This window comes from Melozone crissalis, unplaced genomic scaffold, assembly GCF_028551555.1.
Source record: "Melozone crissalis strain CALT ecotype California unplaced genomic scaffold, PUWL_Pcris_2 ptg000029l_1, whole genome shotgun sequence".
In the NCBI taxonomy this organism is placed as follows: domain Eukaryota; kingdom Metazoa; phylum Chordata; class Aves; order Passeriformes; family Passerellidae; genus Melozone; species Melozone crissalis.
Window position 1 is genome coordinate 8,651,008 of NW_026535807.1, and position 27,726 is coordinate 8,678,733.

The 27,726-nt window shown below is 50.4% G+C and overlaps 1 protein-coding gene across 4 annotated transcripts; it reads left to right on the forward strand.

Moving 5' to 3' along the window:
• Nucleotides 1-27,565, forward strand: FAM107A (family with sequence similarity 107 member A). 4 transcript variants are annotated; one of them, XM_054280963.1, is made up of 5 exons: nt 1-263; nt 11,100-11,163; nt 20,505-20,679; nt 23,711-23,867; nt 24,253-27,565. In XM_054280963.1, exons 1-5 carry the CDS (start codon nt 240-242, stop codon nt 24,373-24,375), a joined length of 543 nt encoding a protein of 180 aa, XP_054136938.1. In that variant the 5' UTR covers nt 1-239; the 3' UTR covers nt 24,376-27,565. The 4 variants fall into 4 exon arrangements, with proteins under 4 accessions (XP_054136938.1, XP_054136939.1, XP_054136940.1 ...); XM_054280964.1 differs by having other exon boundaries at nt 73-263; nt 24,268-27,565; XM_054280965.1 differs by lacking the exons at nt 1-263; nt 11,100-11,163 and adding an exon at nt 12,006-12,481.
• Nucleotides 27,566-27,726: the final 161 nt, after the last annotated feature.

Below are 27,726 nucleotides of genomic sequence, written 5' to 3' on the forward strand. Positions count from 1 at the left end.
CCTGGGTGCGAGCCAGCCGTTAGGTGCATGAAGAAAATGAGTTCTCCACGTGCTGGAAGAAGGGAGGAAAAGCGAGCTTTCCCAGCCGAGCCCGCCACAGCCGGGCTGGATCTGACGCCGGTGTTCCCGCAGCAGCCGCGGAGGGCCCGGGAGCAGCGGGGCCGCCGGTGTCCCCGGCAGTGACGGGGCCGGGCCCGCGGGGAGCGCCGGGGCCGCGGCCGGGCCGGAGCCATCGCGCCATGGGGGCCTCGCACGGCAAAAAGGTAACAGGGCACCGGGGCGGCTCTGCTCGGGCTGGGATGGGGTGGAGAAGGCACCCCCGGCTCACGTGGGGCTCCATTCGCCCCATGCGTGCCGCTGGCAGCCCGGGATTAAGGGACGGACCCGCTCCCACTCGTCAGGGCCGGATTAAGTAATTCCAGCTAATGGGCTCAGCCTCGGGGCCTGCCGGGGCGTTCGGGACAGCCAGGAGGGGATCAGAGCATGGCAAGCGTGGCTTTAGAGCGGACAAAGTTTGGTTCTCTGAGGAGAAGTGTCAGATTTGTTCTGAATGCCTCCAGCAGCCTCTGGGATGTCTCCTGACACGCAGGGCACAGCAAGCCCTGAGTGTTTCTTGGCCTGGGAAGAATTGGTGCCAGCTCCCTCCCGGGACAGGGAGGGGCTGGGCCGGGTCCCACAGCACCAATGTGTATCCCAAATCCCCAGGGGAGAGAGGTCAAACAGCTCCAAACTGAAACAGATTTATGGAGTCAGAGCCCTGCAGAGTGGCTGGAGATGGTCCTGGTCCCACAGCACCAACGTGTATCCCTGTCCTCCAAATCCCCTGGGGAGGGAGGTCAAACAGCTCCAAATGGAAACAGTTTTATGGAGGCAGAGCCCTGCAGAGTGCCTGGAGATGGTTGTGCTGAGGATGTTGCATTTCATTTTGCTTCCATGGCTGATGACATCAGTGCCTAGAGATGCATCATCCCCGCTCAGTTGCAATGCCCTGTCTGGAATAAGACTTCCATAGCTCATCTCCCAGCTCTAAGAGAAACATACTTGTGCACCACACTAGGTAATAACTTCACTGGAATGGGGACAGCAGTGACCCTTTGCCCCAACAGGGACCCTTCACGCTCAGCTGAGCATGACTGTGGCTTTCAGAGGTACAGGCACAAAGTACCTTTCAGAGTTTTGCCAACTTGCTGGACTTTCTTCCAAAACCAAAGCTAGGCACCCTTGCAGGGCAAGTATGTGAAAAAGCAGCCCAGTGGCCAGTGAGACCAACACCCAGAAGGAAAATCAGAGCTGAAGTGGGACTAGTAAACATTTATCTGTTTTTCTGGGCTTCTGACAAGTGCCAGGTGCAGGAGGTGCTGCTCCAGCTCCCATCCCAGGTACCAAGGCCAGGCTGGCTCTGGCACACACTGGAGCCCTGGCTGTCCCCGTGGCTCAGGACCACAACACACTCAGGAGGAGCCATGCTCTGCCCACAGCTAATCCCCAGCCCCTGCTCACGTGGCCCTGACCTTCAGGCCCCAGCACATTTGCAGAGGCATTACTGGAAGCAGGGAATAAGCTGGTTAGGTCAGGCTTGGCTCAGTGCCACCCAGCTAAGCCCCGCTGCATACAAAGCAGCCCCTGCCTGCCTCCTGACCACCAGACCAAACTGCTTTTGGACAGCTTTCCCCACTGTTCCCTCTCTCTGAAACACCAGGATCCCACCACAGCCCAGCACTGAATGGCCTGGCTTTGAAACGCTGCCGGGAGCTTGGGCTCTGCAGCTTCCTGGCAGCTCCTAAAAGCTGAGGCAGTTTTACTTTCATGGGTACCAAAAGGTCAGAGATGTCTCTCCCATTTCAGCCTCCCAAATGTTGCCTGGCTTGACAAAAGCCTGTGCCACTGCCCAGCTGGCACCAAGCAGGGATGTCTGACTGGCAGCTCCTGCTCCTCTATCCTTGGGCTGATGCTGATGGGAGATGAAAACAAGACAACTCTTTCTGCTGCCTTTCCAGGCTGGGTGTGAACAGCAGGATCCAGCTCTCCTGAAGAGCAGGATGAGCCCAGGTGCCAGGAAAGCTCCCCTTCCCCCAGCCCGTGCAGGACCAGGGCTCAGGGACCTGAGGCACAGCTCAGGGCTCAGGGAGCTGCCAGGGCTGAGCCCATCTGTCAGCAGCAGCCCAGAAGGACTCACAGGGAGCACAGAGCAGGGCTCAGCCCCCTGGCCAGCACAGCCTGCATTAGCAGTCTCAGCTGCACCTCTTTCAGGCTTAGTCCAGAGCAGCACTCCAAGGGGATTACAGTAGTGGATTGTGGAGTGCAAGGCAATCCCCAGCTCCACAACAAAGGGACCGGAAAGGCTGCCAGCATGAATCCAGGGACATTTTTCCTTTAAAAGGATGCATCTAGTCCCAAAAACCCTTGTTCTCATATCACCAGTGTTCTGTGGGCCCAAGCCAACAGCAGGGCTCCAGCAAGACACAGATTTTTGCTGGGCTGCCCTTCTCTTGAAGGGAAGGCAAGGACTTTGCCACAGGCTGGTTCGTGCGTGCTGCAGAGCTGGTGCTGATTGTGTGATGAGCTGGTGATGGTTCCCTGCTGATTCCTCTGCTCTGCAGGGCTTCAGCCCCACTGGTGTGGCTGACATCCCTCTAACCTCAGCAAACATCCTTCAAATAATCTGCTAGCACAGCCTCACCAGCAGCAGATCCCCAGGGTGCCAGGGCAGATGCCCCAGACCCTGTGGCAGAGGAGGAGATTGTTCCCAGGCACCTGCACCTCTCCACTTGTTTTCTCAAGGCAGAGTTTGCATAGTGGCTGTTTCCCCAGGGAAAGTTCTCTGTCCCCAAATTCCCAAGAGTGTCAGTTTACACTAATGTCAGATGAGCCTGGATTAGCCCTGCTGCTGAGCAGGGAGCTTTGCTCTGTGGCTGGTTTAGAACAACAAGAGGCAGCACGCCAGTGCCAGGGAGAGAGGCTCTGCTTGTTCAGGCAAACCACAGTACCTGGCTGCCCATGCTGAAAACAGGGCTTTGAGAACACCCTTTAAAACTCCTCCATCTGAGCAGGACAGGACAAGCACTTCTGGGACCTGCTGGTGGGATTTCCCCACAACCACGACTTGCCCCGCTAGTGAGGGATCCCCGCAGTGTGGCCAGAGAAGCGTTTTAGCCTGTGCCACAGAAGGACAAAGAGATCTGAAGCAGGCAGCACCTTGTGACACCCCAAGAAGTCCAGCAGCCCCTCTCAGCTGGGAGGAGATATTTCTCCAAGGCAGTGAGCTGGGACACCTCTGCTCCATCACGCTGCACAGAGCAGCAGGCACAGGGAGATTCTCCTGGCTCTCCCTGACAAGTATTTCAGAAAGCTGGTAGCCAGTGTCCCTGCCAGCTCTTTGAAAGCGTCCCTGTGCCTGGGCAGCACAAGATCCCTCCGAGGGACCAACCCTGCCTGCTGTGACACTGCAGCCCTGGCCATCCCCCCCATCACCAAGGGCTCCCATCAGCAAGAGGGGCTGCAGGTGCCAAGGCCCCTGAGCAGAGCAAATCCCACTGACAGAATGCCAAAGGCTGTTTGGTGGCACTGGCCCCAGGAGCAACCCAAAAACCAGATGGCAACCAGGAGCCACAATGTGTCGGTGTCCTTGAGCATTGTGCTTCCTGGGGAGGAGGGTTTGCATGTGCTGCCTGCAACAAGCCTTGCTGTGGGGGCAGAGATGAGAGGCACAGCAGTGAAGTCCCAAAGTGCCTCAGGAGTAGGGACATTAGTGATAAAAAATCCATTTCTGGGCAAAAATAACACACACCCAGAAAATAATGGTTCTGCACCATGAGACAGCAAACATCTCTAAGTCCTCTCATCTGTCTGACACAGCACAGTCCAGAGTGGGAGAGCTGGGCAAGGGCTAGCCCCAAAACCTCCACAGAAGCCCTCTAAAGTGACTTTATCCTGCCTCTTGCCTTCATTTTCTTCAACCCTTTAAGGTCCCACATGGAGACTCTAAGTAGAGACACTGCTCTGGGTTTTTGCAGCTTTTACAGTGGAATAACATGCTGTAGCACCCAGCTCTCAGAGGCCAAACTCATTACTCATACAGTGGGGCTGCTCCAGCCCCAGCTCCTAGAATGAGATCACAGCTTGATTTCTTACTTCTCCATCCCAAGCATGCAGACAGCACCAGCAAACCAGCTCCAACACCTAACATCACCCATTCCCTGCCTCCAAACAGGCTGGCATTCTGGTGCTGAGAGAGCTCAAATGGGCTCAGTGAGACAGGGAGCTCACTTGGACACAGCTAGCCCAGGCTGAAACTCTGCCTTCATGCATGACAAGCAGCACTAGGGTTTGATCCATGGGTGAGGGTGTGGGGCAGGACACAGAGGAGTGTGCTGCCAGCCCTCCAGGGCAAGGGCAGAGTTATCCAGCACTGGCTAATGCTGCTGCAGCACTGGGGCTGCCAGGGAGTCATGGAGAGGGCTCAGACTGAAGGGAGGTGCACGATGTGCTCATGGGGAGACCAAGAGCAGCAATGCATGGGAAATGCTGCAGCTGGCTCTGGGATGGCTCAGCAGTCCTCAAATAAAAATGGATTAAAGTAATTAAAGGCTTCACTGGTTCACTCTGCTCCTGGGGGGCTTAAGTGGCATCTGCTGCCTCCTCCGGAACCCTGCATTAACAGGGATGCTTCATGTCTTCTTTTGCTGCCTCCTCCATTTGCAGCCCATGGTGGCATTTGCAGCCTGGCAGGTGGCCTCTCATCCCAGACAGCAGCCAAACCTCCTCCCTTTTGAGCAGCCAAACCTCCTCCCTTTTGGCCCCTTCCCCTGGGCTCTCCTCCACCAGGACCCAGCTGGCACTGCAGGGATCAGACCCCACTCTGCTTTGAGCAGCACTGCCTGGGGCTGCTGGGGCATTTCTGCCCTTGCTTTTCACAAATTCCTTTTTTCCAAGGTAAGGACCAATTGAAGTGACCCTGGGCAGGTAAAGAGCCCAACAAGGGGGTGTCATAAGGGCACATTTCTGATGGCAGCCCTATCCTTGTCCCCTAACATATGGTCCCTAGTTGAGAAATGGAGTGGTGATGCCACTGCAGCCTGGCAGGTCTAGGACAGCATGACACTGTGCCAGAAATAAACACTCTCCCTATTAATCATGTGGCATAAGCCTCACTTTTTGCAAAACAACATTCTTCAAGGCATTTTAGAGTGTCTTAATGGTCTCTCTGCAGCATGGCAACAATTCACTCCAAAGCTGTTGGAGTCCTTTTGTGCCAGTGACTGATGTTCTTCCTGTGCAATCAGCAGCATCCCCAGAAATAGTGGAGCAGTCCTTCAAATCAGCAGTGGTATCACATCTCCAGCACAGGGCAGGAATAAGCTCCTGAGACACATCAAAAATGGTTCATCCATTGCAGCAACAACTTTTAGCCACTGCTGACAACACTGAGGTGGGCAATAGAGGAATTTCCAGCAGTGAACAGGGCTACAATTTGGCTTTGTCCTGGTATGCAGAGGTGGTGTGTGCTCTGCAGTTTGCAAGGGATCAGATTAAAAAGCACTGAACTGAAGTGAGGATGTCCTTGGGGACCAAGGCAGAACAGCTGGCCCGTCGGTGTGTGCTCTGCCCTGCTTTGTGCCAAGAGCCTCTTGGTGCCCTTCTCAGTGGGATGTCAGGCTTCACAGTCAGCTCCAGTGCTGACAAATGAGCCTTGTGCAGAGGCTGCTGTGGGGCTGAGCCCTGCCACTGATTGCTCTCATTAATCTGCAGGAAATTTTCTGCTGAGCTCTGGTGTGTCACATTCCACCTCCCCAGCCGTGTGCTGGGAGCAGGGTCAGCTCAGCCATGGTGGGAAGTTCCAGCAGGCTCCCTGCCCCAGGGCTGGCAGCTCCAGCAAGCCTCCATCCCCATGCTGCTGCCTCCCTGCTTTAGTTGTTTGGGGGTTTTTTCCCTTTTTTGTTGACAGTCAGTGAGATGGGACTCAATTTTCCAGCTTTCACACCACAGGAGGGCTGTGTTTGCCCTCTGGGGCCACAGGGATTTGGGAGGGGGAATGACATTGGTGAAAAAGGCAGGCAGGGGTCAGCACAGCACACATCTGTGTCAAATTGTGTGTTCTTTATGAATAAAATAACACCAAGCACTATCTGAAGCATTTACAATTTTCTACTCCACTAGGCAGCAAAGTGGCCACCTGGCTGCTGCTCCCAGTCACTGGCACAGGAGCTGAGGAGTGTCAGCCTGAGCCTGATCCCCTTCTGCAAGCCCAAATTTACAAATTCCTGTGGTCAAAATATCCTTGAGGCTGCTGGCTGCTCTCGTGAGAGTTGCCACATGCATCTGCCCTCAGCTCACTTCAACCCAAGAAAAGCTGCAGACTTGTAGAGGTCAAAAGACCAGTAATGAAATCTTACACCAATAACTTGATATTTCTTAGAGTCCTTTGCAATATGATAGTGAAATCAGCTATGGTTGTGGCCAGGGACCAGGAGTAACACAAGCCCAGCTTGGTTTGAAAAGCCAGCTCCCTCTGGGCAGGTGTGCATGGAGGGCTGGGCACGGGCACAGGACAGGGATGGGGCTGGGCTGAGGCATGGACTGGATGCTGTGGTGGCTCCCAGACCCCTTCCATGTCAAGGGCAGTGCTGTGGCAGCAGATTTTATACCTGCTGGCCCAGGAATGCTGGGATGTGCCTGGACACTGACTCCTGGGAGCTGCCCCTCCCAGCTGCACAACCTGCCAATGCAGCAGTGTCCCACAGTGAGCTGGGAGCACAGGAATGTGCACAGTCAAGCTCCCTGCCAAGGAGGAACCCTCCCAAACCCGGCACTGCTCTGCCTCTGCAAGAGACAGGAACCTGCAGTTTCTCACAATAATCCTGAGAGCAGCTTCACCCTGACCACCACCAGCAAGGCACAACCAGTCTGCAAGCTCCAGGGTGTCACACTGCCTTTCCTAGCCCTCGAGAAATTTTGGAAATTCATCCAAACTGCAGCGCTTCCTTTGGCCTTCAGGGAATTAGCAGCAGTGTGAGGCATTTGGTTGGGCTGCTGGTTTTCTGTGTTTCTCCTTACCAAAAACACAGTGTCATCCCAGCAAACATGAGCCCCAGCTTGCTGAATCAAACCAGCCTCAGCACCTCACATGTCAGGACTTTGCAGCAAAACAATGGAGCTGACAGATTTTTGTGCACTGACATCACAGATGGAGAAAAGTCTTACTAATCCTCCAAAGTTCCTTCCAGTGGATGACTTCATTGATGTCTCTGGATCAGTCCCAGCTGCTGCAAATGAGCAGAGATAAACCAAAATTCAGCAATAGCACAGGAAATTTGGGCAAGATCAGCTCAGATAGCATCTCAGAGCCCAGGGGCACATGAAAACATACAAGATGTTTTCATACAGAGCACCGAAAACAGCAAAAGGTATTTGGGGCTAATCAAAAGTAATGGTAGAGAACAGTTTCGTTAACCTCTAAGTCACAGGTTTTGTGGCTTCATCACAAACAGAAATGGTGGTTTCGATCTCCCAGGCATCAATGAACCTTGTTCCAGGTCATGACACCTCCTTTCAAAGTCTCTGGGTTTAGCAATGAGACTATTTTAATCAATGGATGTGGTCATTAATTGCACACCGATGTCAGGAGCTGTCACAGCACCTTAGGGACAAAGTACCTTTCTCTGAGTCCATCTACTCCTAAATAGCTTGAGCAACATCTAACCCTGTTAATGATGTCTCTCTCACAAACCAAACCTGTGGGTTGTGACCTGAAGTCACATCAGCCCAAGTGACATTTTGCCCACTTTTATTCCTCTTTATCACCCTGATCAAATTGCAACCATTTCTTACCTAATTCATTAGCTCAGACTTTGGCTACAGTGCAATAAAAATGCTCTGATACTGCCTCTTAATGGCAGCTGTATTGATCTGAACTTGCCTGAAGCCATTCTCATCACCCTCTCCATGGCTGGCACTCTGACCGTGCTGATGGCTCTTTTCCCTGCTTTGTCAGAGCACAGAGTCCAAAATTACTGTCAGCTCTGCTACAAGTAAACACCACAGGACCCACACGTGGGACAAATAACACTGATTAATGGTTTATTCAAATTGGCTGGCTTTAAGCTCCAGTGGGAGCATTGCAGTCCCCTAGTGGGGAGCCAGGGAGGAGGACTGGGGTTAGAGCTGGTGGTTCAAAGCAGCCCATGCCTGTGATATTGCCTCCAGAGATTTACAGCTCTGCTGTGCATCCGAGTCAAGGCCAGGAACAGTCCTGCCAGGACACAGAGGTGCCCAGGATGCTTGGGAGTAACACAGAGTAGTGCATATAAAGCATGGAACTACTTGCTATTTATACCTTGTGTTGTTGCTTTGTGGGATTTAACCCACTTAATCAGCAGGCTAATTCCAGCTGAAACAGTGGCTGTCCTCACTGACACGGTCAGAGCAGGATGGGGATCCCAGGCAGGAGGAGCTGCCTGCAGGTCCCTTCAGCAATGTCTCCAGGACTGTCCTGCTCAGCTGCACAGGGGCACAGTGTTACTGTCTGATGCTAGATTTTATTACTGCTTCTTACTGCTGGCAAGATGCAGTCACACTGCACACAGAAGTGGTTTTCACACGGAAATAGAAGGGTTTGGGAAATAGCAGGCATTTTCTGCCCATTTACTGCAACACAAACTCCCCATCTGAGCCCTCACTGTGACAAATTAAAGCCTCTGACTGTAACACCTGTCCCTCAGCTGCCTGGGGACTCGGTGCCATACCCTGCTTTGCCCCATAGGGAGCAGGCAAGTCTCCATCACCCGGGCAATCATTAACTGCCCTGGGGAGCTGGGGAGGTGCAAGGAGAAGCTGTCCTGCTCTGCAAATACACTAATGGCTCAAGTGGAGATTAGCAGGAGTGTGTTACCAACCAACCTGTGCCAAGAGGTGACAGGGTACCCAGCATGGTCTGACCAGCCTACACATCCCCTGCCTTTGGCTTTGCACCACCAAGGTCACCAGCACAGCGCAACCAGCACGACTTGTGAGGCTGTACTGGGATTGCACAGAGTTTGTGCTGGGAGCTGGTGCCACAGGGTGGGAGGGCAGGCTGGGCTGCACAGCCAGTCCCTAGCACCACCAGCAGCACCTCAGCCCAAATCAAGCATTAACTCAGCAGAGCAAATGTTTAACCAGCCTCCAGGGCCTCCCTGCAGCAGGAGGTGAAGCGCTGTCTGCCTCCGAGTCCAGCCTGGGTGACTTGAGCAGAGCAAAGTTTTGTCTGCACATTGGGAGCCTGACCTGACTGGCAGTGATGCTGCCATCCCAACCCTGCTGAGAGTGGAGATTTAATAAAATCCAGGCAGAACTTTTGCTCTCTCACAGCTGCAGCCAGGCTCCTCAGCAGGCACACACTGTCACTGTCACTGCACTCCTATCAGTGGGCAGCACTGCACATCCAGGCAGCAGGGCCAGGGTTGCTGTTGGGAACTGGCCTGACACATCTGGGGTTTTTTAATACACAGGAGACATGTCCACACAAGAAAGCTCCTGGTGTCACTCTCTTTAGCAATTGGCTAAAGAGATGACAGCCAGCAGCCAACATCACTAACACAAAACTCAGCAGCTAGAAGTCCATCTAATGAACAGCCCTGGTAACAAGAACCTGGCTGTGGGCTCCTCCAGAACCATTTTCCTGTTTCCAGTATTTATTAATAACCATACAGCCACCCACCAGTGACACTCCAGATGCAGCATTATTTTCTCTTTACGTGCACACTGAACAAGAAAACCATGTTATTCCTCCAGCATCCCAAGTCCCAAGGGATGAACCCTCTGTGCCACACATGTCAGAGAGTTGTTCCAGAGCTATCCCAGAGCCATGCCAGAACTGCCTGGGTGTGCCAGCTGCTGACTCAGGGACACCCTGGGCTCGCTCCTCTGGGGTGATGCCCCCAAAGATCCCCCCACAAACCCCTGCAGCATTCCCAGCCACACGGGGCCATCTGTGTACAGGAGATGGGCGATGCTGGAATGAGCTCCCTGTGTCACCTTCTCCTAGGACATGGAGCCACTTCCTAAGACACACAGGGCAGCTGGTGAATGATGCAACTCATTGTCTGCAGGAGCCACTCCAGATAAATCTCAGCCAGCAATCAACCACCCCCACAAAGTAACCTTCATGGAGCTACAGGGGCAGCACAAAGGCTTTTTGTTAATCTCAAAGGCACAGGAGCACAGGGGGAGTTCTTACTAATTTAGATAGCAAAGAGAACTGTTCTGCAGGGAGCTCCCAGAAAAAGAGCTTTGCCATGAAAAGTCCCTTGGCTCAGGAGAGGAGCCCAGATGTGCAAGCTGGGCAGGCACCAGGGTGCATCAGAAATATATCCAGAAAATTTAGCTGGCCTTTTTCTGATTTTACTCAGTTAAAAGCAGATGTTGATGGATCACAGCCCTTTTCCACTCCCACATCCACCAGCTATAACCACGCTTCCTTGGGAGCTCAAAACAGGTTTACATCAATGCTCTTTTCCCCTTTTGACACATCTCCAGTGAACTCACAGACCTGAAACTTGTTCAAAGGTGACCCAAGGGGAAGAGCACAGATGTGTACCCATTTCCTTTTCCATTCACATTGAGCCAAATGGTATTTTTGGAGTGTGCATTGAGCAGCCAGGCCATGGGACAATGCATGATGTGAGGGGAGTCTGTTGGGCCATGAAGATCTTGTGGGGCACAGATGGGCTATGAGATCACAGCTTGAGCAGAAAAACTGCATAACCTCCCCACTTAAAGGCTTCTCCTTTGCCACAGCCTTGGTTCAGGTGCAAAAGCTGTGTGGGGTCTTTCCAAACCCTGCCTGTGAGTAATCCACAGCTGGACAGGTCCGACAGACTGCGCTCACAAGCACACAGGCACACCACACACACTGCCAGTAAGGACCAGCCTGCCTCTCCTCTCCTGCATCTGAGGCCCCATGTCAATTAAACTGAACAGCTCCTGGTCAGGAGGTTAAAAATAATAATAATTTTTTAAGTCTCTGGTGGCAAAGGACTGGCAACTTCTCCTATGTTTCATTTCCTGTGATAGAGCAATACATGTACAGTCTTTTCTCATTTCTCTCTTGTCTTTTCTTCCAGAAAGAATATTCCCTTCAGTCCAAGGGCCCAGGTGGAAGCAAGAAGCCAGGGAGTGGCAGTTCAGGTGAGTGCCAGCAGCCCATGCTGACCCTCAAAGAGCTTTGGAGGCAAACTGGGAGGGGCTGGGGCTTTGGCTCGCCCCTGGGGCTGCTGAGCCCTTGGCTGGGATGGGGGAAATGTTGGGATGTGGAGAGGCGCAAATTGTGGAAAGGTGCCAGTGAAAGAGCACCCCTGTGTCTGTGAGAACCTGGCTTCTTTCTCCAGTCCTTCACAGGGCCAGGAGTGTCAGGGCAGGACATGGCCTGGACAATGCACCCTCGGGTGCCACAGAGTGTGAAGGTCACTGGGCACCCCAGTGGTGCCCCCCAGCCTTCCCTATGCCCTTCCTCTGTGTGAAAATGGTTTTGCTTCATCCTTGACCCTCCTGGGCCTGGGACACTAAAACCCACTGAAGAGCCAAAAGGAGTCGCTGGAGTGGTTTAACCCCTTCTTCTCCCCTACCTTTGCAGCCTTTGGTTTCCCAAACTGTGTCAATTCAGGGGCAGCCACTGTGGCACCTTCCAGCCATGGTGATGATGGAGACAAGAAGCCCAGCTCAGGCAGGGGCTGCCTCTAACAGCATAGAGGACATAGGGCAGCTGCTGTGGCATCACAGGAGCTCTGATGCCACCAGCACCCCTTGGCCCCGTGTAGGGGCTGCTTGTCCCTCTCTCAGCCCTTTCCCCCGGGCCGTGCAGCGCTTGGTGGATGGCAGGGTGTTGCAACATGCCAGGGAATAATCACGATAGCTGGAGCGGTTGCCCTGGTGCCGGCTTGGCTGTTGCAGTGGTTGCTAAAGAGAGTGGGCGTGCGGCTTCCTCTGGGGCGATCTGATTTCTCCAGGAGCGTGGTTAAGGCACGCTGAGGAGAAACCGTCCTCGGTGGAGCAGGGACACGAGCAGGGACACGACCTCTCCTCCAGCAGCAGCGGCTGTGCCGAGCAGCAGCTCGGTGCCCGGGCACGCACAGAGCTCTTTGCTCTGGGGAGGGAAAGGATCAGCGCCTCCACCTGCGCTGGCAAAGCACCTTCGGACAGCGAGGAGCCGAGGAGAGAAGTTCTCAGGGCGGCACCGAGGAGCGAGCAAGGCCGGCGGCTGCTGCCTGCCGAGCTCGGGAGGTCCCGGAGGGTGGCAGGAGCAGCAGGGAGGGACCAGCTGCCACCTCCACGTCACCTTGTGTCCCTGCTGCCAGCGCACGGGCCCGGCGGGAGCCGGGCACTGCCTTGGAGCGGCCAAAGGCACCGGGTGACTGCCGGGGCAGCAGCAGCAGCAGCAACTCCATGTCGTGGGGCACAGGGCAGCACCTGCCCCCCGGGCTGCCCCGGGCCTCGCTGCGCAAATCAGGTAAGGGCCGGGCCCCGGGATCCCCGCTTCTCCTGCTCTCCCTTCTATGGGGATGGGCTGCTTCACCCCCTGGGATTGCTCTGCACTGCGTACACAGCTGACTTGGGACCCGGCTTTAATTTTATTGGCGATATCATGCTACTTTAACACTTCTGTAGCTGTTTGAGAAGCTGCCCTTCTGTTTCTGCCTTTCCATATCTCGCAAGAAGTTCCCTTAGAATACCCATCCTGCAATTCAGACCTTCCTGGAAAAGGCACTGGACTGGAGAGGGGACTAACGCAATCCCTACAAATCAACATGGGAGGGTATTTTCTCTATTTAACAAAATACCTTTGAACTAAGTTGAAGCATTCATTACTGATTGATGTGCATCTCTGTCATTGGCAGGCAAATGTGCAGAGCAAATATTTGGTGAGATATTAAAACTAAGTTTATCATTGTCAAGGGGGACTGCTAAGCATCTGCCACTGTCAAACAAAACTAAACCAGTGCTCCACACGCTGCTTGTAAAAGGCATGGGACGTCTTGGTGATTGCTTACAGACTAGGATCCCAGCCTTGCTATCTTTGCTTATCACAGTCCAAGGTAATTAAAGGAAATAATTAACCAGCACACCCAGTCCTGCCTGCCAGCAGAGAGGCTCTTGCTGCTGCCTGACAATAACAAGCATTTCCAACTGGTAACTTCTACATGCCAGAATGCTGGGCAAGCCTCAGACCTGTGGGATTTCTCTCTTCTAAACCCATGTGCATGAATGCAAAGTTCAGCAGATGCTCATGGTGACATCCAGAGTCCTTTACCTTTGGGGTCATGGCTGGTGACAATGTCTGATCAATCTGTGCTCCCTTAGGTGCAGAGCTGGTGCAAATGGGGACCCAGCCCTGGGGGCTGCAGTGCTGGCAGGGGCTCAGCAAGGGCAAGCAGGACTGGGGACAAACTGGGGAGATGGGGATAAACTGGGGAGCCTGGCTGCACCAGTGAGAGAACACTGGCTGTACAGGTGAGCAGCCCCATCCCCAGCATGTGCTGAGCAGAGACACAGAGGTAGGAACAGTGGTGACGTGTGGCAGCAGTGCTGGGAGCTGCAGGGATGTGTCCTCCAGCCCTGTTTTACATTTCCATCAGGGTTTTCTCTGCTTTTCTGACCTTGTGACCCCGTGGGGTTTATTTCTGACCGTCAAGGCTGAGTGGAGACAAGGGGACCTGGGGTGTGAGCGCCTGCTGCCCCGAGGCAGCCACTTGATAGCTGGGAACTGCTTCCCACAGCAGCCACATCGAGTTACACTCACCCTATTGCATTATAAATACCAGAATTAGCCTTGCTTAATTATTTAAAACTATAGATTAAAAGCAGACAAAGGCTCTTGGACTCCTTCCCAGAGCACACCTATCATTTATCAGAGGCACGGTCGCCTGGTGACAAGCTCAGGGGAGCGTGCCAGCTCCATTGGTATGAGGAGCTCTGGCACAGCTGGAGCCAGAGGAGAGGAAAATCACAGTGAGGGTGGGAGCTGCTGCCATCTCACCCAGGGAGGGTAATGTTTAACATCTGCCAATCTTCGGGCTCACATTATTACTATTATTATCATTATTATCATTATTAATATCACCATCCTCCATCTCCAGGGCAGTAAGCCACAGCAGTCATTAGGCTGATGTGAATTACAGGTATTTTGTTCCAGGTTGTTGTAACAGCAGCACACGGATTACTGGGGTGATAAGGCACATTTTGTGGGTGTCCAAGCACTGTGAGCCTCCCCATCAAGCTGCGCCCACATCCAGGTACCTCCCTCTGCCCTGAAGCCACCAACCATGCCAAAGGAGCTTCCTAAACAAGTGCCCAACTTTGAGGCCAAACCTCCTGTCCCCCTGGCAAATGATCCTCTGCAATGCAGGTGCACATTGATCATCAGACAAAGCTTTGGGGCTTTCAGGGACTGACATGAAATTCTTTCCCATTTTGCTAACCCTCGCTATTCTGTATTTCTAAAATACAGTTAATTAACACCAGAAAAATCATGCACATAGCAAGTGCCGTCACTTGAAGAATCCAAAACCAACGACAAACTTTCAGCTTCATTCTTTGTAGGACTTAGCATATAGCATGACCTTTTCTGCCATTACTCTCTCACAAGAAAAGCTGTTGAGCCAAACTCCAGCTGCACTTCGGACACTGGAAATGCATTGACAGAAAGTTCATACTCTAAAATGAAAAAAAAAAAAAGTTAGTTCTGGTTAACAGAGAAGCATGCAAGAGTTTAAAAGTAACAGAGGCTGGTTTAAAGATCCCACACATCTCCACTTGCACATGCAAACTCTTGTGGGGAGTGAGGGCAAGCCCTGCTCCTCTGAGCCTTCCCAAGAGGGGTGAGGGACATTACTCTGACCCTGAAGAAAGGAGGGTTCCCAGGAACTGGATGCTGTTGGGGTCTGGGGCTCAGAAAAGGGATGGTTTCCCCCCATAATTGCAGTTAAAAGTGTCAGAAACCTGCATTAGCCCCCAGGCTCAGGCTACTTGTGTAAATAGCTTTAAACTCGCTCTGCTGGCCCACACTGCTGTGTTGGTTTTGTAGCTGCCTGGCTTGCAGGACGTGTATGACCAGCTGCTGTCAGCAGCCCTTTATTAATCTCTTGGTTCTTTAAAAAAGACTCATTCATAAATAAATCCTGGGCATCCAGAAAACCAGAGGTTTTTCCCTGTAACCACAGTTGTAAGTGATCATTTCTGCTCAGGAAGTGGTCTCTTGGATCAGGGGTTTTACAAACCCAGATCCAGGGCTCTGACCCTGGACATCCTGAGGTTTTTGCCCAGCCTTGTCCCTTCTACCAAGTGACAGGGTCTCACAAGGTTACAGCAGCAATGTCCCCTGAGTGCAGATCCCATTCCCAGAATAATGCCTTCTCAATGTTTTTACATGGGTGGCATTACACAAAGGCCCATTATCTGCCCAGAAATGGATGCCAATCCAATATTTTTAACAAAAGCAGTTTGGTAATCATCTGGCCCTATTGAAAAAACTCTTCTGAGATGCTCTAGTTCAGTTCTCAGATGACACAGACAGCAGAAATAAAACACTGTGAACCACATTTGCTTTCTAGATTTCAGCTGAAGTTGAACACTGACCTGTGCTGCAGAAGGCAGCACTGACAGCTTTGCAGTTTAAGGATGCAGGTGGCATGGAAAGGGCTGAGGGATGGGCAGGGGAAAAACGAGATGTCACAGGGGGCAGGATGTCAGGAGACCTTGGCAAAACACAAGTGAGGCATTTCACATAGAAACCTGCAAAAAGCAGCTGCACCCTCCATTCTCCTGTACAGGTGCATGTTGACAGGTGCTGGGCAGGACCCCAGATCTCCACTCTGCAGCTTCCTAAATCCAACAGCTATGGATTAACTCCATTTCCGACCTGTTTCATTTTTCCCTTGTAAAGAACAGCTGTAGCCATGCAGGCAGCCTAAGCAGAGCTGCATCCCTCAGGTTACCTGCCCTTTCCAGGACTGTTAATCCCTTTAACATTCCTGGGGGTTATTTCCATCCCACAGGAAGGTGGCACAGGCTGCCAGCAGCAGTGCACAGCCCTGACACAGAGAGGCTCACACAGCAATCCACCACCAGGAGACAAATTGCTTATAAATGCTCTGTGAAGGGCATCTCCTCCTTGTGAGGGAAAACCAAAAAGCAGCAGCAGCCAAAGGAAGCATAGCCCAGCTCCAGCTGCGGCCAAACCCTCATGTCCAATGCCTGTCCTTGGGCATGAGCCAGTCCTCTCCCTCCTCCTCCTCTTCCTCCTCTTCTCCAGGAGCAGGCTAAAACCTTGCTCCTTGTTCTGGGGGGCTGCACTAAAGCCACTTAGCACCTCAAGCAGCACACCCTGTTTTACACTCCTAGTAGAGCATATTTAATATAAATTTGCAGCATTCATGCTTTCAAAAGTATTTACTGCTGCACCAAAGCTGCCTGATAGCCTGTTTCCCAGAAAGATTGTGGCTGAGCATAGTCAGAAGTGGAAACAATTTGTCCCAGGATTGCAGAGTGATGATTTTGTTGCACCTCTCCCAGGAACTGGGGGATTTATAAGTGCTTCCAGGTGGTCTGAGCAGGAATTTGGGCTTTGCTTTAGGTCAGAGCAGAACAAGATATTAAAATGTCACTTTTCTCCTCCAGTCAGTCCCACACCCTGGGGCAGGAGGGTCTCTGCTCTCTGGGGCACCTCAAAGATGCTGAAAATTCCCTGTGTGGTCTCCTGAAAAACGAATGGAGACTGGAGGCTCATTTCACACTATGGTTGAGAGAGAAGATAACTCCATGTGTGATGGCCAAGTACCTGCCAGGGCCCTGGCATCCTCATCCTGGCAGTCTTGCTTTTTTCTAAAGAAAAGCAGCTGGAAACACATATTCCCTAGAAAGCTTTGAGCTTCTAGAAATGAGGAAAGGGAAAATACCTAAAAGTAAGCAAAGACCTGAGTTGTTGAAGCAAACAGATTTACTTTTTATAAGCAACACTCCAAAGCAGACCTATTTAAAAGGTCACATTGTCTTCCTCAGGCAGCAGGGGGTATTAACATCCACGTATGGTTTTTTGTTTGTATCTTGCAAAGAACAAAATAAAAATGTCCAACACTTTTTGCTGATTTATGATGCTGGCCAGGAGGTGCCAGGGCAGAGCCTTGTTCATTGATCTGCAGCTGAATCATGCAAAAACAGACATCCTGCTGTAAATCCACTGCAGAGACCTGCTTGATTTACACCTCCAGCACCATAAATAATGACAAAAAGCAGCCTGATAGCACTCTGTCTGTGTTACATGGACATGCATTACCTCAGGTCTCAGAGATGATAGATCTACCCCCTGACAAACATTTTGCACTGGCTCCTATTTGCCAACCTGCAGGAGAAAGGATGCCCCATCCTTACCCTCAGCATGGCCCCAAGTTGTGCTCCAGACATGCCAGTATTTTTATATTCTCATTTTTCTTTTTCTGCTCAGGGTAAATGAAGACATTCCTTGAATTGTTCAGGCTGAGGGCTTCTGAAGGTTTAAATTCTTGTAGAGAGGCTCAAGGCTCCTTCAAGTCTCAGTCAGGGCTTTGACTTTGTCCCCAGGGCAGCAGTACAGACACCTATGGGAAGCCAAACCCTCGAGGTGGGTTTCTGCACACTCCTAGGTACCTTTAGTGCCATGAAAACCAAGCACAGAGGTACCTGCTGTGTCCTGGACCCCGCAGTTTATTGAGGCAAACTGCACTCCTCATGAGGACTTTCACATGCTGATTCAACAGAACCAGCCCAGAAAAAGCTTCCAGTCCATTTCAGTTCCTCCCACTCCTTCCTTCCCAGTTTTTCTCTAATTTGTACTAGTTTAAGGGAAAAGTTCCCTATCTGCCTTCAGGAAATAGGTTGATAAATTGCTCTTTCAGTCATGCAGTGTTAGATTACTGCAATCTGGAAATAACCACATTAGCCCATCCAAAACCTCCAGGCTCACCACAGTGCTCCCTCAAAATGCTGCATAAGACAGAAGGGGGGCCCTTCTCTGATGATCCTGGGTGTCTGGGGAAACACCACAAGCCCAGACTGAAGGACTGGATGACACCATTCCATGTGTGTGCATTGCTGGGTGCTGGACCTGTGTGGATGTGGGGAAAGAATATCTGCTCAAGCAAATCTCCAAGGATCTGGGTCTGGGAGTAGGGAAGAAGGGACTCCTAGTTCTGAGTTGCAAAAGGAAAACCATCCATCATGGAGGCAGGGGAAAAGAGTATTTAATAAATAGCAGTGCTGCACCAGTGCCCCAAGAGCTAGCACAGCTTAGCAACAGGACCAAGAGCTAATTGGTCCAGAGAAAAATACCAAAGTCACTTGAGTTTCAGCCATTTACACACTCAGGTGTGTCCTTCAGGCTTGGTTGGCTGCATAATCCTTCCACGCTCGCTACTCACAGCATTGTCCCGTAGCAGAGCACATCAAGTGGATTTGAGATGGACAAATCCAGGAGGGACATGTCCCAGCTCTTCTCCTGACAGGCATCAGGATTTGGTACCAACACACAAGCACCTGTGGGCATCTGTGTCACTGGAGGCAGCTCTGGACTACACAGCAACAGCAGGAAAGGGCAGTGGAATGACAAGGTGACATTGTCTATTGACAATTGAGCCCAGTCTATTAGTACAGCTTCCAAAACCTGTGTTTCCATTAAAAACACCTGGCATTTTATTGAAGTTACTCCATGGAGATACATTTTTGTTTGGAAAATGAAGACATAGCTTTGCCATTTGAAATAGGAGGTTAACCACTTCATTCATGCCAAAACAAACCTTTGTTTTTGTACGTTCTTTCCTTCCTTGTATTTTCTCTGCCTCTTCTGTGGAGAAAGGAAAAAAAAAAAAAAAGAGAGAGAGAAATACAAGAAAAAAATGAAGCCATTTTACCCTAGTGAAAATCTGATATGTTTTCTCATTGTTCCAAACCTGGCTTTCATCTAACAAAAATTAGCCATGAAATTGCACTGCCTTAACCCTTGGCTGTTCTTCAGTCCCTGCATCTCTCTGGAAGGCAAAGCTGAGCTCCCAGTTTCAGCCTGGGGAGTCCAGCCCTGCAAGGGTTTGAGTCAGCCTGGCACTTGCCACCAAACATCAAAGCACACCACCTTCCCTTCTGCCAGCAGTGATGTGTGATCCTAGAGAAAATAATGTGATACAAAAAATCACTGGTTGCAGCTTCCAAGCACCCTCTAAATATTCACCGAACTATTCACCCCAATTACACTCCTGTAATGGGCTCTGATTTGTTTGCCTTTGTTCCCAAAGCAGTAGGGCACTGGCCACATTAACATTCAATGAGAAGTTGTTTGATATTGAATCTTTTCTTCAGCAGTATTATTCCTTACACAATTTTGTTTGATTGCAATCCACTTCACATTTTTAAGTGCTTACTGACTGTGAAAGAATGACCTAGCCCGCTTTCTCTTGGCTTTTTTTATTGATTTCTCTTTTAAAAAGGTTTTGTTCCTTTTATACATGAGATTGAAATAAAAGAAAGAGGCAACATTACTGAACAACTGTTTTTCTTCCAGCTCCATCAACCCATATAACTTCACAGTAGGCCTCAAAAAAATGCTGTAATAATGAGACACTTAAATACATGAAGCTGCCTACACCCTTTTCCTGGGACTTTTTTGGGTTTTGCTGGTAAACTTCCAAATTGTTCAAATGAACACTCAGGAATAAATTGCTCTTTCTGAGCACCTGATTAGACCATACACTGAGTAATTGGAGGCAGACCTACTGTGCTTCTCATTTAAAGACACAGCCCACCACATGCAGTTTGTCTTATAACTTGTGCTTTGCACTCACTCTGTATAGGAGTTTTTTGTAAAGAGAAAAATGTAAAGGAATTGGAAAACACCAGCAGTGAGCATGCCCTGTGATTTGCCTGAAATCCAAGCTGCCATTCCTTCCAAAACAGTGGGCTCTTGTTCTTACATCCAGAACATACAAATTATTGCAGCATGATCACAGGCTGCATGGGCGAAGGATGCTTTTCTTGGCACTGGACTCAATCCTGATTAATAGGTCAGCAGGATATCAGTAGGACTTCCTCATGCCAGTGTTTCAGAAACCCCTTAAATCCCACAGCATCCGCTTGTGCTATGGGACCAACAGCCCCATCCAGAACGCCCAAAGCAGCAGCTCAACACAGTCTACACCCATGGCTGCTTCCAGTTTTACTTAGATCTATCTTGCATTAATTAATCCTTGGCACTAAATTCTTGCAGCCACTGAAGCGAGTGGCTGGCAAGTAATTTAAGTGATCTAATTAATTTGAGTCATCAACAACACGAAGGGAGTATTTTTTAAAACCTCTAAAAATCCCATGCCGGCAGATGAAGGCACGTGCACTGTGACACTGACATGGTGTCAAGCAGCCAGGACAAGCAGCAGCTCCTCTCCTCTGTCTTTCCTGGGGTTCTCACACCAAGCAGGGTGAGACTTCTCATGCAAACACCTCATTTTTTCTTCCAGCATCGATGTACACGGAAATACAGCGGGAGCGACCAGATGGTGGGAATATCCTGACTCACCCAGACTACATAGATGGAAACCCAGACCTCATCAAACCTAAAAAGCTCCTAAATCCTGTAAAAGCCTCGAAGAGCCATCAAGAGCTGCACAGGGAGCTGCTGATGAACCACAAAAGGTAAGGGGAGGTTGCAGCCTGCCCCTGGAGCGGCCCAAGAGGTGCTGAGCTGTCAGAGGAGCTGAGGCACAGGAGCCAGTGACAGACTGCAAGCTGGAACAGCAGGATAAACCCCCTCACTTGCAAACACAGTGTCCTCACCTCTTTGGCTGCATCCTTTCCTCTTTTCTCTGATGTGACCATTTCTTTTACAAAAATAGAACAAAAAGCCCACACTCTGCCATCCTGAAGCATTGGCTGGCACTTCTTAGAGTCACAAGCACTGGAAGATGCAGGGCATCCCTGCAGCCCCTTTTTGGTCTCCCTTGGAGGTTTCTGGTATTTCTATCTCTGTCACTGATCTGCCAAGTCCCCAGCAATGCACAGCATTCCTGTGCACTTGAAGGTCAATCCAAAGGCAGGAAGAGGTGCAGGCTGGATGCAGCCACTGAAAGCTGAGGTAGCAGCAGGGTGAGATCATCTGCACAAGGCTACTCAGCAACTCCCTAAATATCAAATGGGGAAAGACAGGCTGGAATTCATATTCCTGACTTCCTACCCCTTCACCCCAATTTAACTCTTTGGGGGTACAGATACAACATCAGGAAAACCATACCAATGATCAAGAACCTACAACTACATCATTCCATTGTGGCAACTGTCTGAACATCAGTGCAATAAAATCATATTTGGCTCAGAGGCTTTTAAGCACAGCAAAAAATCTGCTGGATTTTTATTGACATTTTCTGAACACCCTGAAATACCTTGACACAATAGCTCTTTGGCTGCCTAATTAAAAGGAGCACAGCCTCTGTTCTAAAGGACTGCAGCCATCACAAGAAGCAGACACGGATATTAATTCAGTGAACAATCAAGCCTGCCAGCAGGGTGCATTAATCAATACTGGCACTGGCTGGGCTTGGGTTTGATTTGATTTTCCCAGAATCAGAAGAATTACAGGGACCTTTCTCAGATGTCACTATACCAGCCAGATATTTTTAATAGTCTCTGGCATGAGAGTGACCATCTCCTCCCTAGTGATACTGCCCAGTTTAAAGGGTCACCTACCAGCACTGTCTGACCTCACAGAGCATTGTTCCAGTCTAACCATGATGGAACAAGGAACCCCTGCAATGGAAGCAGCAGAGAGGAATGGCAGTGAGGGAGGTGCAGACCCTGCAGCACCAGATCACAGTGGCAAACACAAACATCATCTCTTTGTGCTCCAGCCCTGCGCCTGCCACTGTGTCACGGCCACATGTGGCACCTGTACTGGCAGGAGGCAGCTCCAGCACAGGCATCCGGCACCACCTACTCATGTGGCCCCTCTCAAGCATCAGTTTAAACCCGTTCTGGCTCTGACCTCCCATGTATTTTTCAGCAAATACGTGAAACAAACCTTACTGCAAAAAGTAGTCCATTGTTGCTGGTTTCTTGTCACTCTCAAATCTACCAGTTTTGCTTCCTGCTAAATATTACCATTGAGGGAGAGAGGGGAGAAGGGGAGAGAGAAGGAATTATGACCTGCTCCTGTTTCTGCTTTGGTTGGTTTTTCCCCCTCAAGCAGCAGGGAGAAGCAACTGAAATCAGCAGCTTGTGTAACAAAATCCTTATCTTACTCAACACCTCTGGGCACTAACACAGGCTGATTAAATCAAAGAATAGTAACAAATCTACAGGCAACATTACAAGCTGTGTCTCCAGCAAGCCAAAGCAGGTTTTCCTTCTCTCAAGCCTTGGGAAAAGCAATTTTGCAGCATCCAAATTGTTCCTGCTTCAAAAAGCATGATGAAAGCTCTGGGGCCAAGGCCATGGCTGCCTTCACTGATGTTGCTGTGAACTTTGTCCTGTCATTAAGCAAAAAAAAAAAGAAATTACAATAGGAAGTATCGTTAAAAGTGGTATTGGAAGGATGCAAGCACTAAGCCCCAGCCATGCTGCACCTGGAGAGGGTGGTTCCTCTCTCCTGCCTGCCAGTTTAGCTTCTCATGATGTGAGGTACCACCTCAGCACCCGCTATCCTGCCAAGAAATCCACAGCCCACAGGATCTGATCCCTCTACTTTCAAACAGCCTTGGCCAAAACCAGCCAGCGTTCTGGTGCTGAGGAGGAGCTTTACATGAACAGCACTCCCAGCCCAGGGCACCCTGGGCAAGCCCTTAGCACAGGCATGGGGAGGTGCCCTCCTCTCTCAACACAGACCTGCACCCACAGGAATACCAAACAACCCATAACTACTTCAGGTATGGCAATATCCAAAGTGTGAGGTTTCTGAAATCTGTTCAGGGAACACTTTCCGTCTCTTTGCCACACATTTATTCCCTGCCTGCATGGCCCTGCTGTGTCTCCTTTCCCGTGATCCCACCCCTCACAGAACTGGGGCTCACCTGAGATGCATCAGGTGGCCAAAGGAAAGTCAGGCACTGTGCCATCAGCAAATCCTCCGGCTCCCAGAAGGAAAGGACAGTTCATTTTGGCCTCTTGATCCTCAACTATCCATGTCAGCAGGGGGATCGTCGGCCCTCAGCTCCGAAGCAAAGCTTCAGATGAAGCAAAGCTTCAGAGCTTCAGATGGGAAGCGCGGGGAGGAAGGAGCCGCCAGGACAATTACTGCAGCCCAATGACTACCCCTGCTGGTGGGAAAAGAATCGTCATTATTGCACATGTTCTCAGCGCCGCTGAATCGTCACCTGGCACGCTAAAACCAGTAACAGCAGGAGCCTATGGAAGGTCCCTTTTCCACACCCGACACAGAAAGCTGTGGTACCCCCGTGCAATGGGAGCAGACGGACTTCCAGCACCAAACGGGCCATACACGAACAGCAACATGTGCCCACCCCAAGCAGCAGCCCAAGGCACCATCAAACACCCTCAAACCTTGTGGATGGATTTGTGGGCAGGGCTGGGTCATAGATCTCCCATGGATCTCATGGAACACAGGTCTCCCGTGTTTCCACTTAGGACCAAGACAAGTTTTGGGGTGCCAGGCTGGCAGTGGTTACACCCCAGGTGTAGATGCTCTGGCTCTCATTTATCTGCTTTTTATCCACAGAGGTTTGGGTGTGGCCAGCAAGCCAGAGCTGCAGCGAGTGCTCGAGCACCGCCGGCGAGACCTGCTCATCAAACAGAAGAAGGAAGAGGAAGAGGCAAAGAAATTGCAATCTCCTTTTGAAAAAGAGCTATTAAAGAGGCACCAGAGGCTGGATCAGGTAGAACTGAGCTCTCAGCCATCCTTGGCTTAACAACCACCTCACACAAGGCACAGGGCAGATGGGTGGACTGAGGCTCAACCCAAGCTATAGCACTGCTACCCCTCCATACAATGTACATCTTCCTCTGTGCCCCACACAGCTGCAGCACTCCCATCCCCACAATGGGATCTACCACTTCACCCAGGACCCCATTGCACACCACTCACCCTGGGTCTCCTCTGGGTCCCACACAGTGTCCATGGGGGTTTTTCCCAGTTCAAAGCACCCTAAACTGCAGGGGGCAATAATGAACTGCTTTGGACAATAATAACTGGACCCAGCAATAATGAAACCTTGTGTTTTAATGTAGCTGATGCCCTTTTGTCCTTTCATGTGCACAAAGAATTCTTTCTTACAGCTGGAGAAGGAGCAGGAGAAGCAGGAAGACCATGCACCAGAATTCATTAAAGTCAAGGAAAACCTGAGAAGAACATCAACGGTGACAGGGGACGAGAAAGCAGCATAGCTTCTGCCAAAACCCAACGGGATCCTGCCAAGGCCAACACCCCCACTGAAATCTCTGTACATGGTGGACATTCCCAGCCACAACATTGGGGCTTCTTGCAGTTATTAACACTTGCTCCAGTAGAAGGCACAGAAAAGGTTTTCCCAGACCAGAGGGAATCACTGTGGGAAAAGTGCAGTATTCACCAAAGTACTCACACAAGTGGATGCAGAGAGAATGGTGTTACTTCCCCCCCAGACTGTGGGTGCACACTAACCACTAGCTAACTCTTGGTTAACTCTAGAGTCACAGTGAATATTTCAAACAGGGAAGTCTGTGTAGGAACAGCTTGGGGGACTCCTGCTTCTCTGTGGAGGCAGGTTTGCCAAGCACAAGGGGTCAAGAGGGCAGCTGCAGCTCTGGAAAGCCTCCTAGAAACCTGGTAACTAAAAGGGACAATCTGTGTATTACTGAGAACAGCCCAAGTGACCATAGTGGCTTTCCCAAGGGTCACTGGCTTTGCACCAGTGTGCCAGTCAAGCTGTGTGTCTCAGCAGCACACCTGTACCATCAGAAATACCAACCTCTGTGTGCCCTTACCAGAGCAGCACAGGCAGGTGCAGCTGTACTTCACATGCACCTCTAGACACCATTTCAGCCATTTCAAAGTGGCTTTTTAGGCAGTTCCATGATCAGGCAGAAAATACATTGGGCTGTTCCATCAACTCCCCAGGTGGAAGGCAAATGCTCTGTGCAGAAAGCAAAGGCTGAGTGTTCCCAGCACAGGTGTCCATGGAAGTGTGCAGTGACCGGGCAGCAGATCCCTGTGGATGCAGACAGACAGACAGACAGACAAACAGCTTCTTGCCCCTGCACTTCTGAGCTTCATCCTCTCTCCCAGCAGCTGGGCATGTGCTACCATAGGGACCCACGAGAAATGCCCTGTGATGGAGAGGGGGTGATGTGGTCATGTCCCACGGGTGCCAGGCTGTCCTGTAAACCACCCTGTGGTACCTGTGGGCACCAGAGAGTACAGGGCATGTAGGTCCTGATGCAGAACCACTTGTCAGTGCTTCTCATCCCCTTTTCCAGAGGTCAGAGCTGCCTCATTGCAGCTGCCACTTTACAAAGCTTCTTCTTGCTGCTGGTATAGCCAGGCTGAGGTGGATGGTGCATCTGCAGCCTGTTTGGACAGAGCCTGTCACACTTACAGGGCACCTGTGTCCTGGGATATCCACACCTAGAGCTAGAAGTGTGTTTTCAGGAATATCTCAGCTTCTTGCTTCTCACACCAACCCTGATACAAAGCCTGAACAGCAAAACTCACCGACTGCCTTTGGACACTGGCTCCTAAACAGCCTCAGCAGAACTCGTCAGCTGGGCAGGTAATACCTGGGTAATCAACATTTATTATCCACATCCTCAGTGGATCTCTATGTAACTTAAGGGAAACTGGGCATTTATACATATTTATAAAAAGTTACTAACCCATTCTCTAGTCTCCTGGTGCAGTGGGATGTTTCATTTCAGAGGGCTGCTGCTTGACCTGGCAGCTTGAGTAAAACATCTGAGCCACATCACGTGTCAAGAGCAGTGACACAGCTATGGAGCTTCTGTGACAGACTGGCCTGTAAAAGCCCTTAACTCAGCCTCAATCCTTGAGCATCCCATCCCATGGCACTGACTCTGTGTAGTTTTTAAAGCCCTTGCTCATATGCTTGTTCTAAATATGATTTTATTTCAGAAATCCATATTGCGTATTGTCACTATGGGTCAAACAAAATTTGAAAGGATCTATTAACAGCCTTTCCCACTGTGAAGCTTTTTATACAGGTTATGATTAAAACCATAAGAAAGAAGCAGCATCCAGTATTTTTTCACAGGGGAAAAAAAGCCAAATTTCTCCAAGGACAAAAAACTGTTGCTAAGGATGCTTGTATATAGCTGTAAACAGTGCTGCATGATACTCCATAGGTAACATCAGTGTAAGTAACTAGCCAGAATTACTCTGCTGAGGTTTTGTCAGGAGTTATGGTACAGATTAAGTAACCTTGATCAAAGAGCTCCAAAAAATTCAGCAAATTAATTTGTAATTTTGCCACGGATGGAAATGCACTCCAGGAGAGGCAATCTGTCGCTCCATATGCCCCAGTGAAATCCATGGTATCAGCTCACCCTGCCTGGGACAGGGGCATTTATGCAAGTCCTTGGGTGGGAGCCATCCAGTGAGGTCAGCAGTGAAGAGGCAGAAAGGATTTTGCTGCTCTTCTAAAGTATTCAAATATTACCTGGAGGGGAAAAATAAATCAAAGTGTCTCCCTTTGTCCACCAAGCACAGAGAGGGGCTGCACACAACACAGCCATTGTGGCTGGGGGTGTCTGGGTCATTTCCAGCAGAGGTCCCAAAGGATGAGGGAGGGCTGGGTGACACTGTCCTAACTCAGGCCGGGCTAGCAGAGTCACAAGAAATCCTCCCAGCAGTGGGGAGACAGCAGAAAGCCCCGACCCAGCTGCCCACCAGGACCCCACGGGCTGTGAGCTGGGACACAGCAGCAGGGACAGCCAGCACAGGCAGTGCCCTGGGGCACACAGCAGGGCAGGCAGAGCTTCAGCCCTGACCAGAGCTCCAGGCACATGGGAAATGATCCTTTCCCTGCTGAAGTACTGGCTTAAACATCACAGCATTTTCCAGCACAGCTTTTCTGACCCCTCTGAACTGATAACCCCCAGCTGGGCTCAGACCCAGAGCCTGTACAGCTTTCACCAATGCTCTTGAGCTTCATGGAACAGCAGTGAGGAGATGGCACCCTAAAAAAATCAGTGTAGGTATCACCAGGAAGATTTTGGGCTATCTTTGTGTCTCTATTTCTTTTGCATTAATTTTGTTCCCTATGCATCTAAAGCACATTCCTGAATAAAACTGGTGTATCCAGAAGGTACAGATTATCAGAGTATTGATGTAAGACAGTTTTTTGCACTGTGTATGTTGGTTATGTGGTATATAGTCTGTATTCTGTGTTGGTGTTTATAAATTTATATTAAACTATATGTCATGCACTTCTACTGAATTAACTCACTGTTTAATGTGGACATTTCTGAAGAAATAAACTAAATTATGATTGTATATTTTGCTCTTTTCCACAAGGAACTGAAAAAGCTCCAAGGATACAAACAGACAACAGCCAAATAAACTAAATGAACATAAAAAACAGTGAAGTCTGACACCAATTCCTTTATTAATGTTGTGTTAACTCACTCATCAATGAGCTCTTTGCATCATCTGCACCCAACACTGCTTATCCCCAGACATCTTCTCAATTTGATAAAAGTATAAGGGCACACAAATTGTGAATCAGGCTTTGTGCACTGAAA